General features: G+C 39.0%; 1 protein-coding gene across 1 annotated transcript in view; it reads right to left on the reverse strand.

Annotated features, from left to right (window-relative positions):
• The window catches only part of rgl1 (ral guanine nucleotide dissociation stimulator-like 1), a 34489-nt gene extending 28847 nt beyond the window's left edge, over nucleotides 1-5642 (reverse strand). The window contains exon 1 of the mRNA XM_041791241.1: nucleotides 5157-5642. Within this exon, the coding sequence (XP_041647175.1) occupies nucleotides 5157-5318 (162 nt within the window). The 5' untranslated portion in view covers nucleotides 5319-5642. The remainder of the gene's footprint in view (nucleotides 1-5156) is intronic.
• Between the last annotated feature and the right edge of the window lie 13109 nt (nucleotides 5643-18751).

An 18751-nucleotide genomic window follows, 5' to 3' on the forward strand; every position in this document is an offset into this window, starting at 1 on the left:
AACAACTTAAATAGCTTCACTGCTTGAACTACATAGATAATAGAGCTACGTAGCTTACGTTGCAAAATCTAAAGCTCATAAAGTGAATACATTTCTATACTGACAAAGCTTTGAGGCAAACCTCAAAGCTACGTAACTCTCGCAGCTGAAGTACCTTTAACAGCGTGAGCTTTAGCAAAAGTAGCTAAAGCTAACATAGCCACATAAGCTACATAGTCAGTGTAGCTACATAGCTTATGTAGCTATGTTAGTTTTAACTACATGTAGCGTACATAACTAGATTGTTTACGTAGCTTATGTAGCTAAGTAAGCCTCAGCAGTGTTTTAGAAATGTCACTTAAGCAAACGTAGCTAAGTAGATGACATAGCAATGTAGCCTACGTAACTATGTAAACTTCATAGAGTGTTATCCATGAGCTTTGTGAGCTTTAGATTTCACTGTTAGCTACGTAGCTCCACTATCTATGTAGTTCAAGGAGCTAATGGAGCTATTGAAGTTACGTTCGCTACCTTAGAATGTTTTCATGGAGGACAAGCTCTCTGTTTACTGTTAACTGTCAACACAGCTTTATTAAACATTATGTCATTAGGTTTTGCAGGTCATATTTCGGACTTGTGAATTTTAGTATCCGTAACATCACCTTAACCCTTACCCTAACCTAACTGAAAGTTTAATCTGATTTTATTTTGAAAGTTTTAGCATGTATTTCTGCTCTGACAGATGTGGCTTTTCATAGTAACGATCTCTGAGACAGGGCGTCTAAGAGCAATGGTGTGCAGCTAAACCCCTCTCCAATCCCCCCGTCCAACACAAACAACAGGGTTAACAGGGTTTAGCTAAAGTAAAGCCTTGCTGCCTTACTAATAATTAAATGCCCTCACCTGCCAATCAAATCAGTCTTGTCTCTGGTTATAAGGCTCAACTCTATGCTAAAACATAATTGAAGGGGAAGTTTGAAACCAAGAACAAAACATGTTTTTTCAACTCTAAATAAGGATATTTTAACACTGGCTCTTATGGGGATTCCTTTGTCTGGAGTCAGCCTCAAGTGGACACTGGAGGGACTGCAGTTTTCTGCACTTCTGCTGTGGCGTAATTTCTCAGCACCAGAGATTACCGCTCGGTTCAAGAAAGGTCAAGTCCTTTGTTTTTCTCTTTTGTGACACGTTACAGCACCTGAATTTAACGGAGTAAATGAAGCATTTGCTGACCTGTTTTCATAGTTTATTTATCACTTCTCTGAGTTGTTCTATCTCCCTGCCACTCTGACTGATTGTGTGTCTATGCTTGCGTCTCCTTTGTTTTTAGTGAACTACAGATAATGACTGACACCTCAGCACTCCCAGGTCATCTCTGACCTGAACTGTGGACTGCACAGCATGTGTAACCATACAGCAGCATGATCACAGGAACAATATCAGTGTAATTACAGCCTTTATGGCCGGCACAGTTTTATAAGTACAGGCAGGCAGACAACAGGTTACATCACAGCAGTGGACTGAGAAACACCTGAGACTGTTCTTTGATGCAGCATGAGCAGACTGACAGACTTTAGTAAATCTTGGATAAAATTAAGGTGTTTTCTTTTTTTTTTTTACATCTGTAAAACTAGACGTCTTATGTCATCTTCATTTTATAAACCAGTTAATTTCCCTTTAAAGTCCCATGATTTCCACTAAGCTTGTTTTGTTTGTTCTTATATAATATAACTGAAGGCATCCAGCCTTTTTTTATAATCTCTCTTATTGCCAAGCCATGAGTGCAATAACAACTCAATACTGTACAAAAACAGTCACAAGGATGACTCTCAGACACATGGAGCGGTGCATGTAAGCTGAGCCTCAGCTGGGCTTTAGCATTCAGAGTGTCAGCATCTGTGAGCTAACCTCCAGGCTTTTAGCCTTGGAAACAATGGGAGGAAGCGGCGCTTTTAGATTGGAGGACATGTCAGCCAGGATGTCAGATAGGCAGCGTAGATGATGATCTCCCAGTACCTTGACAAAACTTGACAGCATGGATTAGTAGCTACAGGGGGTAAAGTGGGACTAAATACTCAGGGTTCCACAGACGGTAGAAGCCTGATATAATCACATATTTTTCTTGATTTCTCTCTCTCAGAGACTAATTAATTGTTATAATAAAGCTTCTGCTGGATGTCATCTGAACTCTTTAAATCCTTACACTAAAATGTGAAAATCTTTGAGATGCTAAGAAACTTTTTAGTTGAGAAAGACATTTTTTACAAGCTCCTCTTTCTATCTTTCTTAGTTTAGACTGCAGCATACTTCCAGCTTGCAACACAAAGTTTTGGTTATTAAAAGAAATCTTAAAAGTACAGTTTTATATTATAATATGGTATACAATAATATGTACTGGCCAATGCCTGAGCAATAAAAAGAGAAGCTGCAGGACGCAAATATTAAATAATTTCTTGCAAATTTACAATCCTCAGGACACCTTTGTGTCACAAATGTACACACACAAAAGAACTGCAATTGAATCACCATACATCAACATTTTTTCTGTTTTTTTTTTCCATAAATCTCTTAAACAACTTCAAACTTGCTCCAAAAACAGGGGTTACCAAACTTTTCAGCCCATAACCCCCAAAATAACAGCGCCAGACATCAGGGACCCCCATCTTTCCTTGAGGGGGATGAAGCACATGACGTTGCACATTCTAACTGGCTTCAGGTGTGATTTCGAGATTGCCAGCACCTGTTACTTGCTGCAGGTGAGTTTAAATGAGCATCACATGCTTGAAATAAAATGATTTACCTGCAGTTCTAAAAGGGTGCCAACAATTTTGTCCAGCCCATTTTTTGAGTTTTGTGTAAAATTATGTAAATTTTGGCACTTTTTTCCCTACTTTTTTTGTGTTGTTCCAATGAACATGAAGGAAATAAACATGTGTATACCAAAATCATTTGTAATTGCAACAATTTCCAGGAGAAATGGTGTATTTTCTGGAAAAATTCCAGGGGTACCAATACTTTCATCCATGACTGTACAAGACTTGTGTTTTAAGTAGTTTTTATAACTTTTACGTATAATCAATGCCAAATATCACTTAATGAATGTGTTTTCCATTTTAAATGCAACTCATTTTAACATTTTTTTTTTACAGTAATATATATAAAATTTATTGGAAAGCATCCCTCGACCCCCCTTCACTGTCTTGAACCACACTTTGGAAACCAGTGCCGTAAAATACCAAATATTCAATCACTTTCAGGATTTTAACCCTTTAAATATCAGTTTAATCATTTTTAATATTTCATTATTCTTACAAATATTCCTCAAAAATAATTATTTTTCATGTAATATATAGTAGGGGGGTGGGGCTTCAGTGGTGTCTAAAATTGATTTGATTGCATTAATATTTTCTGTGCAGTGCCGGATACTCCCTCTGGACACCTTTGTGGCCAAAAGGGCCTCGCTGACTTCCATTAAATCCACATTTTTTAATTTCACTGCCATTACAGCTTAAAATCCTGCATTCTGTGATGTCAGCATTTCATTTTGAAGAAAAGTAGGGGTATTTGAAAGCCCTGGTGGCTAATGCCACTATTGTCAAGTACCTTACAAACCAACTTCAAAGACACCAAGGCACAAACTGCAACTTTCATTAAATGAATATACAGTAAGTGGTTGAAATTTTTCAGAAATCTGGGTTGTCATTTCTTGTTAAGGAGGTGGTGATGGGTCCCGAGGTTGGACCTGTTGAGACTAAAAGACATGGTTCTGAAATTTTGACAACCTTATTTGACAGCTTTGAATGGGTCATTTGTGTGATACAGGCTTTGTTATAATTTTATCTAGAATTGGCTGAAGCTGTGGTGCAGGGGCTACATGTGATATAATCTAATAGAGTCTAGAAATCATGGCAGTATGCTGCCTCACAGTGGGACATTCATCTAACCAAAAAATGTGGTTAATATGGTGGTTTTATGTAATCAGGATGGATTTTAGAGTTACATAATCAACCCTTTTAGAGTAATCACCATTTTCTGTCATTAAATATCAGTTCCAGAGAATGTAAGGACTCAGTTTCTTGCTTAACATGATCTAAACAGCTTGGTTTCCTGACATCAGCCCCTTTAAACTAAAACGTGCAGAGTGTAAACACCAGTTTCCAGTTTGGCCTCAATACCACAAGTGCGCACATGCAAACAATTAGCTGCAAACTAAGCTGGAATAATCCGCCACTGCATTACTGGTAATCACACTGTTTTGAGGAATGTGCGACCTTGCAGACAAATTAAAGGGAGGTAAATAAACACACACACACATATACACTGGTGTGAGTAATGTAAGCACAGTTCTGGACATGCTCTGGTTTAATGGCTGACGCATACTGGAGTCCTTTTGGGTTCTAAAGTAAAGTGAGTCATGCCTTTTCTGTGAACTCTGACCAGTCAGCAAAGCCGTGCACACACTCATGGACGGTCAGTGACCAGTAAGAGGTAGTTACAGTGTAAATTACCGTCTTTCATAAGAGGTCAGCTGGGCTCCTGCCTGCGCAGCCAAGGGTTACTGTTTAGTTTGCATTATTGCATTATGAGATCCAAAGAGAGGAACTGAAATTCAAATATGGGAGACAATGCACTAAGTGATGATGTTAATGATTTTTCTTTTTTGGTCAAATCACCATCGCTTACCAACCTTTACACTGGCAGATTATGCAGGCGGTGGACCTAACAGCTAAATGTCCATGTGACTGGAGGATAGGCCAGAACTGTAGAGTCCAAAAACAGGCTGAGACTTGCTGTGATTTACTCCTCAGGTATAATCAAACACCCACAAATCTCTCATGCAAACACATGAGAATGAGCAAAAACACTCACAGTTTTCCTTTGCTCTCACCTTCCCCTTTTTCTCACATTCACCAACAAACAGACCTCGCAGGAGTCACGAACACGGCCAATCTCTCAGCCTGTGTTGAAGTTTTCATTCTTTGTGATCTTAAAGCTCCAAACACTTTTCATTTTACCTCAGGTTACCATCCTTGAATCTCAAAACACAAAACAACAGGCAACAGGAAGGTCATGCAACATCTGCTAGACTGTTTAGCAGAACTGGAAGTACCTGGGATTCCCCAAAATAAAAGCACATTTCTGAGAAACATAGGAATATTTTCGTTTTGTTTACTGACCCAGTGGTGTGGACTGCTCTCCGGAGAGCGAGGCTGGTACCTCTGCAGGGAGACGCCACCCTCCCCTTCCAGCAGCAGGATGCAGTCCAGGTCGGGACAGGTGTTGTAGTGGGGAGTAGCAGGCCAGGGCAGCAGGGTGGCCAGAGGGTAGTGGGAGATCATGTTGACCGTCTGGATCGGTGATAGGGAGGACAGGGAGGCCAAGGCATATTCCTTTTTGGTCCTCAGTTTGGATGAAGCAGGAGAAACCCTCAGCCGAGGGTCTTCAAGTAGAAGATGAGGACCTCCTTTAGGTTATGGTTTCCTGATGTTTCTCTTCTCCTTGGCTTGTTTGTCTTCACTCTGAGGTGTCACTCTCTTCTTCTCTGTCTTCCTCTTTCTCTTCTGTTTCCCCCACCTCTTACAGTTTTTCTTCTGTTTTTTTTTTCCCTCTCAATATACAGGCGCGCAACTTGGCTTGCCAGCACTTCTAAACCACATGAGTGATTAGAGTCTATTGTCTTTCTCCCTCCTTCTCTCTTTCCTGCCCCCTACATTCATCCTCAAGGAGGAGGAGCTAAAACTTGTTAGCCTGCCCCCCTTTTTTAAAAAACACTACCACTTACTAGAGGGAGTTTGGAAGAATGTGGAGAAAAGGAAAAGACAGGAAAGCTGAGATAGAAAGGAGGGAAGAGGCTCTAACAATTACAAACAATAGAGGATATTTTCCATGATGGACCAATCTTAGGCCTCCAAACTATGCTCAGTAAACTTTGTAAATGCTGTTGAATCATTGTTAAGCTACATTTTGTCATAATCTGTCCCTAAAGATGCTTGAAATCCATTGAGTCTTTTGAAATTTGTTACCATAAGTGCTGTTCCACTAAGGCTATAATAGACATTTATGATGTCTCTTGGTTTGTTTTGATGAATCTTTTAAGTTTTACATAACCTTTAACTAGAAATCTTGAAAAAAGCATAAAGAAGTAAACTGAAAAGTACAGGTGTTAAAGACGTGTATACTTTATGAAGTCATTTATTCAGAACATCTTGGTAGCATTTCAGACAGCTGGGCAAAAGTCAAACATCATAAATGTGTAACGATTACAGAGAGCATGCTGCAAGTGTGCGTCTGTGCATGTGTTTTTGAGTGATCGAGTTCGGGGGAGGAATCAGAGCCACTCATGTGTGAAAACACCGGTGTTTAAGAGAAGAGGATTATCAGGGACCAGGCAGTGCAGACACGCGCACTCACACACTTCAATACTCAGTGTAGATGTGGATCCGGTGGTTAATATTGGACAAAGTGTGAAGAACAGGCTTCAGTTAGAAGCTACAGTGTGAAGTCAGACATTGCATCCTGTTTTCTTTGGTAAATAAACAGCCAGTAGAAAAACAATAAGTTGGAGAAGCATCTGGTGTTTCTCCACAGCAGGGGACACACATGCTCCCAGCTATAACTGTAGTCTATATTAACAAATGTTCCAATGTATATGAATGCCAACTCACTCCCTCTGTTTCTCCCTCTATCCCACTTAGCAGACAGATTTCTACCAGTGAATCTGGATCATGTTGGGTATCCATTCTGATTTAAAAAAGAAAAACTGTAGTAAGGTACAATTTTGATGTTATGAGCCCTAGGTTTTTCAATTTCATTTGACATAATGTTGGTTTTTATAATGGGTGGTTTTACCAATAGGCAAGATAGCAATGCCATGTGCCTCTTGCTCCAAGGGGCCTCAACATTTTGTCATATTTTGTAATTATGCCACACTGTTGAAATAGTACTGGGAAGGTGATGAGTGGTGCCTAGTTTCCCAGATGTACTGTCTAAAATTGAACAGGTTTCATCTGACCAGAGAATTTTGTGTCTCACAGTCTGAGTGTTCTCCAGGTTCTTCTTTCATGTGTTTCACACTAAGGAGAGGTTTTTGTCTTACCACTCTGCTATAAAGCCTTAATAGCGATGCATAAAAATATGCAAATGTGTTTGTATCAATTCTTGTCAGAACAGTCCACACATCATCTGACGAGTCCAACTTGTTTCAGAATAGGAAAAAAAAAAAGATGAAGCCTGAATTAGAAAATAAAATAAAATACAATCTGTAAAAAGGACAAGTAAGTTCCAAACTTTTCACAATTTCCACTCTAATTTGAGATTTACTGATTAGGTTTTGGAGGTCAAAAGTCATGGTTGCCAGGCTTCATATCTACAGTTGCAAGAAAAAGTATGTGAACCCTTTGGAATTTCTTGGATTTCTGCATAAACTGGTCATAAAATGTGTTCTGATCTTCATCTAAGTCACAACAATAGACAAACACAGTCTGCTTAAACTAATACCGCACAACAAAATGATATGTTTTCATGTTTTTATTGAACAAACCATGCAAACATTCACAGTGCAGGGTGGAAAAAGTATGTGAACCACTAGGCTAATGACTTCTCCAAGAGTTAATTGGAGCCAGGAGTCAGCCAACCTGGAGTCCAAACAATGTGATGAGATTGGATGTGTTGGTTAAAGCTGCCCTGCCCTATAAAACACACACACCAGTTTTTTGAGTTTGCTGCTCTCAAGAAGCATTGCCTGATGTGAACCATGCCTGGCACAGAAGAGCTCTCAGAAGACCTGCAATCAAGAATTGTTGACTTGCCTGAAGCTGGAAAGGGTCACAAAAGTATCTCTAAAAGCCTTGATGTTCATGTGTCCATGGTAAGACAGACTGTCTACAAATGGAGAAAGTTCAGCACTGTTGCCACTCTCCCTAGGCGTGGTCGTTCTGTAATGATGACTGCAAGAGCACAGCGCAGAATGCTCAATGAGGTGAAGAAGAATCCTAGAGTGTCAGCTAAAGACTTACAGAAATCTCTGGCACATGCTAACATTTGTGCTGACAAATCTACAATAAGTAAAATATTAAACAAGAATGGAGTTCATGGGAGGACACCATGGAAGAAGCCACCGCTGTCCAAAAACACATTGCTGCACGTTTGAAGTTTGCAAAAGAATACCTGAATGTTCCACAGCACTACAGGCAAAATATTCTGTGGACAAGTGAAACCAAAATTGAGTTGTTTGGAAGGAACACACAACGCTATGTGTGGAGAAAAAAAAGGCACAGCACACCAACATCAAAACCTCATCCCAGCTGTGAAATATAGTGGAGGGGCCATCATGGTTTGGGGCTGCTTTGTTGCCTCAGGGCCTGGACAGATTGCCATCACTGACAGAAAAATGAATTCCCAAGTTTATCAAGACATTTTGCAGGAAGACTTAAGACCATCTGTCCGCCAACTGAAGCTCAACAGAGGATGAATGATGCAACAGGACAACAACCCAAAGCACAGAAGTAAATCAACAACAAAATGGCTTCAACAGAAGAAAATACGCATTCTGGAATGGACCAGTCAGAGTCCTGACCTCAACCCGATGGAGATGCTGTGGCATGACCTCAAGAGAGCGATTCACACCAGACATCCCAAGAATATTGCTGAACTGAAAAGGTTTTGTAAAGAGGAATGTTCAAAAATCCTCCTGAACGTTGTGCAGGTCTGATCTGCAACTACAGGAAACGTTTGGTTTAGGTTATTACTGCCAAAGGAGGGTCAACCAGTTATTAAATCCAAAGGTTCACGTACTTTTTCCACCCTGCACTGTGAATGTTTACATGGTTTGTTCAATAAAAACATGAAAACATATCATTTTTTGTGCGGTATTAGTTTAAGCAGACTGTGTTTGTCTATTGTCATGACTTAGATAAAGATCAGAACACAGTTTATGACCAGTTTATGCAGAAATCCAAGAAATCCCAAAGGGTTCACATACTTTTTCTTGCAACTGTATCTGTCTTGGTGAAGCAATTTCTCAAGAATGCTTTAAAGGAATCTTCTTTGAACTTTACATGAATGTCCTCTTTGACTCGAGGATGAACTTTTAGGTTTTTGAGGTCAAGGGTCGGGGTCATTAAAGCACATGTTCATGCCTTACTTTACAGTGTTACTCCAGATCTTCTTGACCCATCACTGTACTGTACTTTCTGTGCTTTGCAATCGTATACCTCAAAATGGCAAATAACTGCCATGCCGTAGATCTACACATCAAAATTATCAGTGTTAATCGAACTCTCATAGTGTTAATTCAACTATTTTCAAGTTGTAATAATTCTCACTGGTTCTGAAATTTGCACTTTGGAAAGTGTTGATATTTTAACTCTGTTGTAGTGTTAATTTTTAACACCACATTGTGCTATTTCCTTGCATTACAGGCATAAAATTTGAAGTATTTACAATTATAATTAGTGGCACATGTCATCATGCATCTCGTGCTTTATTGAGATTGCCAACTTGTGTTGAACACTTGTGGCAAAATCAAGCCTGGGCAAAAATGATGGGTCATTCATGAACAAGCCGGTTCAAAGAGCAGGCTCTTTTATAAGATCTAGATCCAGTTTTTTAGAGCCATTTTATATCATTATTAATATTACTGTTTTTATTTAGATATTTTGTGCATATCTGTGTGTTTTGTTTCCTAGGGATGATCTTTACTCAGCACGACTCTAGCACAAGCAAACCAGCCATTAAGGATTCATGCTGGACGATGTAACATTGTCTTATACCAGCGGTGTCATACAGCCCAGCTAGTGAGCAGATTTCATCTGATCCACAATGTATTTTGGGAAGAAAGTATATTTCAAAAAGATAATAACATGAAACTTTAATCATCTAAAAAAAAATAAGCATAATTGAAGTAAATTACCAACACAATTATCAATCATATGTCATGACATTGCTAAATTTTGCTGGCCAAGTGATGCCTAAAGCTGAGCCAAATGACAAGGATCACTAAAAAGAGCCGCAATTCCCGTCACTCCTGGGCAACGATGATGCTAAGAAACAATGCAGAGCTAGGAAACCCCCTTTTACTGAACTCAACTCTTCATCCTTTCCTGAAACACATCCTTTACCATGGGCAGGAAGTCACTAACTCAGTATATACTTCACTCATGGTGCAGAAGTGTTTTACATTGAAATCAACAATAATCCACCAGAAACTTGAGAAAAGGGAACCTCAGCAGTAATCACTGTACAAAACACCACATCTAAACACACATAAATACATAAAAATACATCTACAAACATGAAAAAATGTTCTGTCCAAGAACATGATGGGAAAACTGCCCCTAGATTTGAAATGGCAGTGAGCACAACTTAGATCAATTGATTCTACAGAGTTGGAGTAACACTGAATGGAGTTAAAATTAGACTTTGGGAGTTAAAATCAACTCTGAAAATTTTAACACCGAGATTTCAACACTCCAGTTTTTGCTGTGTAGTTTAAACTTATTGCAAGCAATTCAGGTCTTACATTTAGCTTTAAGATTATTATCTGAACTTGTCAGGTGATAGGCTTATGATAAGTATGATGAAGATAAATGCACATGCTTATTTTTGTTGTTGTTTGTTTGTTTGTTTTCATTGTGTTTAGTCTATTTTCATGTTGAAAATTCAATATGTCTTTAAAAAGACTATGTACCCTTTAAATTTCCATTTGGTTTCATTAAACTGTTGCCTGCTAAAGTATTTCAGTCCAATAAATTGCAGGAAACCAAGACTAGTTAAAAATCAGATTTATCTTTGAATCTAAGTTTCACCCCAGTATCAAGAGCTACAGACAAACTTCCTAACTCCATATAAAGTTGTGTGAATCAGTTCTCTTTCAGGCAGTAATGATAAAATCTTATTGACACGTGGAAACATGCCTATTCTATTGAGATTATATCATAGTATCACTCATGGGATCTGTTTTCAGAGGAAACCTTTTATAAAACTTACCATCGAGCTTAAAATTCATAAGGATTTTAAAAACATAACTTCTTGTGATGGACTACTTTGAGAAAGTTCACTCTTCAGGATCTTTTGTCATTTACTGACAGCTCAGTACAGAGGAATAAACTCTACCAGAGTCTGAGCGGTGTTGCTGCTGTGATTCAGACCTTCAGTCTGACTCAGCGTGACAGAATTCCTCGGCAACCTTCAGCACAGAAAAATGTGATGAGCCTCCACCTAAACTATGTTTATATTTAGCTCTGACTCATGGTTAGAGGCCATGTATTAAAAAAACATCTAAGATTAAAATGCCTCTGTAATCAGACCTGATAAAACAAGCAGAGCTGAAGTGTCTGAAGAGATGGAAGAATTTACATGACCATGACTGACGGCGGCTGTATGAGTATGTGTCTGTGACAGCTGAGAATGAATGGGAGCGTGATAGGCAGGAAGGGTGAGCTAACTCACTGCATGTCTTTTTGTTGTATGGATGGACTTCCAGTGAACCAGCCTCCGCTCTCCCTCTTCCTCTCTCCTCTGTTTCCTCTCTCTGTTTTTTTACAGCTTTCCACTTCCCTCCACTTCAGCAGTTCAGCAATCTTCACTTGACTTTTGCCCGATATATGTGAAGTGAGAAATCAGCACAGGAACAGCCAGAACATTTTCTCCTGCCTCATTCTTACACATACATTTCCCCCACAGTGAAACTTGCTTTTATTGTACATTAAAGTCCTTCACTTTTCCCCTCTGCCTCTCTCTGAGTGTGCTGACACAGTCACGGAGAGCCCATAAGTTTACACAGCTGGCAGGCCAAAGCTCTCTTAACTCTGATGTGACACACTTTTGTATACACTATACACTTAAGATCCGCTCAACAGAAATGAAACCGCTTCCTCTTACTCTCATTTATCCCTCACATTAATAAGTAAAACACTGAGTGGTGGGAAAATACTCAAATCCTTTCAAAGTAGTAGTGAGATTAGTATTAGTGGTTGACTTTAAAAAACCTAATGGATAACAGCAATAACATTTTAGGAGAAAAAAAAAACATGCTTTAGAGTTCAGACAACAATGGACTGAAATATTAACACAAACATCCTCCTGATCAGAACTCCACTCTTTGGCTTTGCACACCTGGTTGGGGGATTTTCTGACATTCTTCTCGGCAAATCCTCTCAAGCTCAGTCAGGTTTGATGGGGACCGTCAGGGGCGGCAGTTTCCAGGTCTCTCCAGAGATGTTCAATAGGGTTCAAGTCAGGGCCATGGCCAGTCTTAGTCTCTACTGTTCAAATCACCCCCACAGCAATATGCTGCCACCACCATGCTCCACTGTGGGGAATGTATTGGGCAAGTGATAAGCGTTGCCTGGTTTCCTGCTGAGATAACATTTAGAATCAAGACCAACCTGACCTATCTTGGTTTCAACAGACCAGAGAATCTTGTTTCTCATAGTCTGAGAGTCCTTCATGTGTTTTGCACTGAGAAGGACTTCTGTGTAGCCACTCTGACATAAAGCCAAGATCGTTGGAGGGCTGTGGTGATGGTTGTCCATCATGAACTTTGTCCCATCTCCACACCACTTCTCTGGAGCTCAGTCAGAGTGACCATCAGGTTCTTGGTCACCTCTTTTCCTTAGGCCCTTCTATCCCATTGCCCAGTTTTGTGGGGTGACCGGCTCTTGGAAGAGTCTTGGTTGTACCAAACCATTTCCCTTTGAGAATTATGGAGACCACTGTGCTTTGGGAACTCATTTTGTAACCTTCCCCAGTTATGTGCCTTGCATATATTATATGTCAAAGTGATATTTCATTTTTTTTTCTTTTGAATTGATTTGCAAAAGAAAAAAGAAAAAAAATCAGTTTTCACTCTGTCATTACGAGGTACTGAGTGTAGACTATGAGAAAAAAATTATTCAAACAATTGTATCATTAGTTTAACCTTGCAAAGCAGATGGATACGTCCGTTTCCATGTTTTTCACTGGCAAATCCATCTTGCAAAGCTCCCATCTGAACCCTTTGGGCCCGGTTAGAAAGTGACAGGACCAGTCAGCTATGAGGAGCAGTACTTTCAGGCGCAGCAGAGTTGTGACGTAAACAAGCAGCAGCAAGAGCTGGTGCAGTTATGGAGAAAGAGCTTAGTGTGGATGCTGCTAAAGCGCCAGTTTTATCAGAACTGGATGACATTTCTTTGTTAAAAGAAGAACAGCAGTGAGCTGTTTTCTTTTCAAAAATGACAAAAGTCGAGTACTTACATGTCTATAGTCGCCATGTTTCTCAGTAGCTAGCGGCTACGTCACATGCTTTGTTGCTCTGATTGGTCCGTAGAGATGTGACAGACAGAACGTTCACCCAATCATACTCCGAGGATTGTTCAAAGCCTCTGCCTTTTCTCAAACGTTTCCTATTGAAGCCTTCCCAGACAGATGTGTGAAATCAAATCCATCTGGCATGTCAGGTTATCATTAACCAGCAATATAACAAAATTGAAAAAAGTGATGGGGGTCTGAATGTTTTCTAATTTTAAGAAAGTACCTTTTTTCCAAAAGTGAAAGTTACAACTCTTCAAACTGAACAAGTTCTCCACCTAAATCTTTAATAACAAGAATTTAATACATTTTTGCCATTTTCAAATTTTATGCTGTACTGTTGATTCTGTTAAGGTTGCATTATTATGCATTCATCATTTTGGTTTGTGAAAGGTGCCCGGGTTGTATTTAATTTTTATTAATGTCAGTATTATTGAATTAAAAAGCTCCATACTGAAGAAACCAACCACACACCTTATGGACAGTTTGGCTTCACCTGATAATAATTAAATCGGACCGTAGCTACAGGTGTATAAAATCAATCACCTAGCCATTCAGACTCCATTTGGAAATATTTGTGACACAAAATAGGTCACTTTAAAGAACTCATTGACTTCAACAGGCCCATGCTGAGTAAAAGTTGCCGGTGCTCTGCTGCTTCCAGTGGTGAAGAGTTCTGAGGAGCGCAGTGGAAATGTGTCCTGTGGAGTGATTAATTATGCTTTTCTATTGGGCAGTCAGCTGGGTATGGGTCTGTTTGTCAGGGTTTGGGCTAGACTTCTTATCTACAGTGAAGGGCAATCTTAATGCTTCAGCAGACATTTTGGACAATGCTATGCTTCCAACATTTGTAACAGTTTGGGGAAGAACATTTTCTATTCCATCATGACTGTGCCCCAGTTTGACATGGTTTTGTTAGTTGGGTGTGAAAGAACTTGAGCCCTGATCTCAGCTATTGAGCACCTTTGGGATGAACTGGAACAGAGACTGCAAGCCAGGCCTTCTCGTCCAGCATTGGTATCCGTCCTCATAAACGTTTCACAGGATGAATGGGCACAAATTTACACCAAAACACTCCTAAATGTCATGGAAAGCCTTCCAAGAAGAGTGGAGGCTGTTATTGCTGCAACAGCAGGACTAACTCCATATTAAAGTACATGTATTTGAAATCATTGTCATGATAAGGTGCTTGAATACTTTTTGTCAATAGTGCATTTTTGCAGTCAGTCAGAGAAAAGCAACCATGCCCATGAGAAAATATATAGAGAAACAAAAAGTAAAGCATTTGCCTGTTGATACATTTTATATTTCAGTATTGGATTGGAAAAGTTTCGCCCTGGGGTCTGTTACAGATAAATAACACCATAATTTTGCAGAATATTAAAAATCCAAACTTCTTCTTCTACTTGAGGCTTTCTTTTTACCTATCAGCACATTAGACATCCTGTACAACTTCCATGACTCACTTTGACAACTACACACTGCCCTCTGCAGGCAGACACAGACACACTTCATGTACAAATGCTCTAAAAAGGTAATTAGACTGCTTAATTCTTTCTGGGGATTATTTTCAGAGAATTAGCATGATGCAAACACAAATCAGATGATTGCATTGTTTATTTACAGGTCAACTATATTTTGAGTCTTTCTGATCCTGTACTAACAGTTCATCCCTGAATGTCAGTGGTTTTGTATCTCTCATTGAGTGAGTAGAGGTCTCAGGGCGCTCTTGTTGACACTGAACAGTTACTGATTATCAGTGAGAGGAAGAGGCCAGGCGGAGACAATGGACACTTTCTCTGGATCACTGACACTCAGAAAAAGAAAAACAAAAGGAGGAGGAGGAGGGAGAGGCACTCTGAGTGTTTCAAAACCAATGTTTTTATTTTACATTTCCTTCTCCTTTTCCTAGGTCTGTGGAAACTCGTGTGCATGTTTGTGTCCGGATCATGTTCGGACATAAATGTGCGTATGTGTGAGTATGTTTGGCTGTCAAAAGGACACGGCCTTACAACAGCAGAGTTAGTCACTAACCGCTTCCCTGCTCACTCAGCAGCTTTACTGACTCACTTTATACACTTACACAACATTATTAGTTTTATTACATAAATGAAGATGAGTTCTCTCTTTCCCAATAACGAGAAATAACTGCCTGCTGTTCCCTTTAATGCAAACTAATACAGATATGAAAGGTAGATAAACATACCTCATATAAAGGCTCGGAGGAGTCTCACATCAATACAGAAATGTTCCAATGAAGATTCAATCCTTATTTTCATTATATTTTATTAACAATAATATAATAATTTACCTTACATAGTCACTGTGGTCAAAGGCCGATAAGGGGAGAACTTTCTGGGGTCCCATTAAACAAGTGAGGTCAGCAAAATAATTAAATAAAGAAGGAAATGAGAAAACTTTAAGGGGAAAATAAAATAAAAGCAAAAATTGGCTAAATGGGTTTAAAGATGCAAAAGCTGACAGAAAAAGTGGTGAAAAGTGGTTAAAAAGTGGGTCACAAATGAGTTAAAAGAGGCAAAACATTGGATGCAAGTTGTAAATATTGGTTAGAAAAAGAAAAAAGGTGCAAAAATTGGTGGGGAATTGTGAAAAGAAGTTAAAAGGTGGCAAAAACAGGTTTGAAAGGGAAAAGATGTGGCAACAATGGGCAAAAACAGTGAGGAAGAAGGAGTTAAAAAGTGTCATTAATAAAACAAAAACAATCCGAACATCAGAACCTTATGATAACTTGACACTCTTTCAGCTCCAGAATGAAGTAACCACAGTACTAGCCATGATGTTATCACCAACGCTACTGATCCAGCACACATGCATTAACTTCGTCAATTAATCTCAACTGGGGAGGGCCCATTCTCTGGGTTTTTCAGGGCCCAGCCAAATCTGGGGGCAGGCCTGACTGTGGCTTTGTAAAGAGTCAGACTTTACCACTGTAAAAGCAGATATTTTTTCTTAAAGTTAACTTCCTTTAAAGTTAATCAATAAATGACAGACAACTTAATTCTTTAATCATTTTATTCAGATTCAGAAGAGGGACTTACATAAACATGTGCACACTTCAAAGTTTTCAGTGGAACATGTGATCTTTTTCTCAATAACTCAGCTGGGGGGAGAGTTTGAACTTCATATTAATGAAGATAATCAGTGAAGTTGTTTGCCAAATTTTTTTTTTTTTAAAAAGGGCAAAAATCTGCAGGAGCTGATTGTAAATCACAACCAGGTTAACATCTATAGCACAATAGTGCAATTTTAATAAATACTGGAATTATTCACTATTAAAGAGAAAAATATACATTGCAAGCTGTCCTACTCTAAGACATTTTTTAACCTTCTGAGACTGATGTCGTATACCACAAGAAAAGACACAGGTTACAAAAACGTAATGATGTTTGAATCATACATCGCAGCTATTTACTTTTCTTTCCTCTGACAGCCTGCTGTTCTAGTGATGCGATCCATGCCTTTGTAGCTTTTACAGGAGCTTTTCTATCAAGCCTGGAACTTGGGTGACTTTCCTGTCTTTAAAGATTAAATCCACACCTGTTAGTCTGTTATTAAAAGACCTTTAATCCATGTCTTAATCAAGTTTTTGATTGTTTCTGCAGTCAAAGACTAGTGCTATCATGCTGTATCAGTCTGTGCTTGTCTTTACACTTGGATCATGTAGGAGACGGCCTGAATAGCTCATAATGAAGAGAGACAGTGACAGTGAGCCTGTGGTGTGACCCTCTGTCACTTCAGACAGGAACTGCTTTTTGTGGCACATAGGACCAGTACAAAGAAGTACAAGGACTTTTTTTTGTAAAAATGGTAATATTTTTAAGATTTTTTTGGTACAGAATGATTATTTTTCACTTTTTGGTGCCAAGAGATGGGAGAACAAGTTTGTGCATATAAGTCTTAGTCATGAATGTTTCTTGAGTCTTACATAAAAAATCTTTGATTAATAATTCCCGTTAGGTTTTTCAGTCCCATAACTCTTTTAAATTCTAGTGACATTACTGCTGCACACATATTCTTAAGCCCAGGTTGTCCTGAAAAAACGATGTTTAGAGCTTGATTGTGCATCACAGGGTTGATGTTTTACAAGCTTTTTAAGACAGTAAATGCAGGTGAGGAAAAATAGTCAAACAGTAGCTTAGGGCTCAGAGGGTTGAACTGAAGTATCACTGAGTCCATTTGTCATCACTGATTTGAGGGAATAGGTCCAAAAGATTTCTCTCTGAAGGATATGACTTCCTCTAATAGGCATTATGAGGTAGAACTTTAATGAGGAGGGTGAACCATGATTCTCTTTGACATGTTTGGTTATTGCATTGTCCATGTTACCTGAACTGATTGCTGTTATCTGTCATTTGAGGGGCCATTTAGTTTGTCCAATGTATGCAAAGTCACAAGGACAAAGTGACATGTAGATAACATTTGTGATCTGCAGTTTATAAGGCCTTGGATTTGACTTTTCTTCCCACTGTTGTGTTGTTCCAACAGGCAAACTTACATCTATACAGCTGTTGTCCGCCATGTGGTTTTCTATTTAGAGATGTTTCTGTGCATGATGATATTTTACATCATCAAAATCCTCCATTCCTGTCAGAGTGGTTACATCCTGTACTGAGTCACAATTATACACAACATGAGTCCAACAGGTACCTTCAACAAGTTGATGCTGCTGTGGGGACAGTAACAGCGCCATCTGTGGCTGGTTTGGTTGTTGAGAAATTGAACAAACAGCTGTACAAGACCCCAGTCAGAATCTGTATCACTCAAAGATTAAACTACATAAAGGTATAGCGATGACATCCTTGATTTGGGGAGGGGTTACAGGGGGAACTGAATGACTTTGTAAAACATCTCCCTTTGCACTGTTTTTTTTTTTTTTTTTTTTTGAATGGATACAAACCATACAGAAAAAAATCAAATCATCTGTTAGATCAGATAAATGGGAGTTATATTAGAGAGAAGATTCAGATATGAAAAATTCATGAAAGCTCATTAATGAAATGTTAAATAAAAGCTCTAACTGTACATAAATTCACTTCAATGTAATGAATAGACAGTACTGATTTAATTTGTACTGTTGTTGTGTTGTAGAAGTTAAGCTGGCTGTGATTTGTTATCAGCTCCTGCAGATTAAACTATGACAAAGAGGTATCTGGTTCTTGACTTAGGGTCAACTAATATGGATTTTTCTGGGCTGATATCAATACCAGTTATCTGTAGACCAATAATTGATACCTGCAATCAATATGCATTCGCCATGACAAACAAAATGTACTTAATGAGAAGAAAATAAAACCCCATGTTAAAAAAAAAAGGAAAATTTAAAAAATGGATCAGCATAGCACACAGTAGCATAGTAGAGATTGCATATACTCCCTGTGTCAGTGCCACCCAGGCCTCAGTGTTGATTGGCTGGTTGTTGTGTGATATCAAGCCAGTCAGAAAATGTTGTGGGCAGGACATTAGA

This window comes from Cheilinus undulatus, linkage group 7, assembly GCF_018320785.1.
Source record: "Cheilinus undulatus linkage group 7, ASM1832078v1, whole genome shotgun sequence".
In the NCBI taxonomy this organism is placed as follows: domain Eukaryota; kingdom Metazoa; phylum Chordata; class Actinopteri; order Labriformes; family Labridae; genus Cheilinus; species Cheilinus undulatus.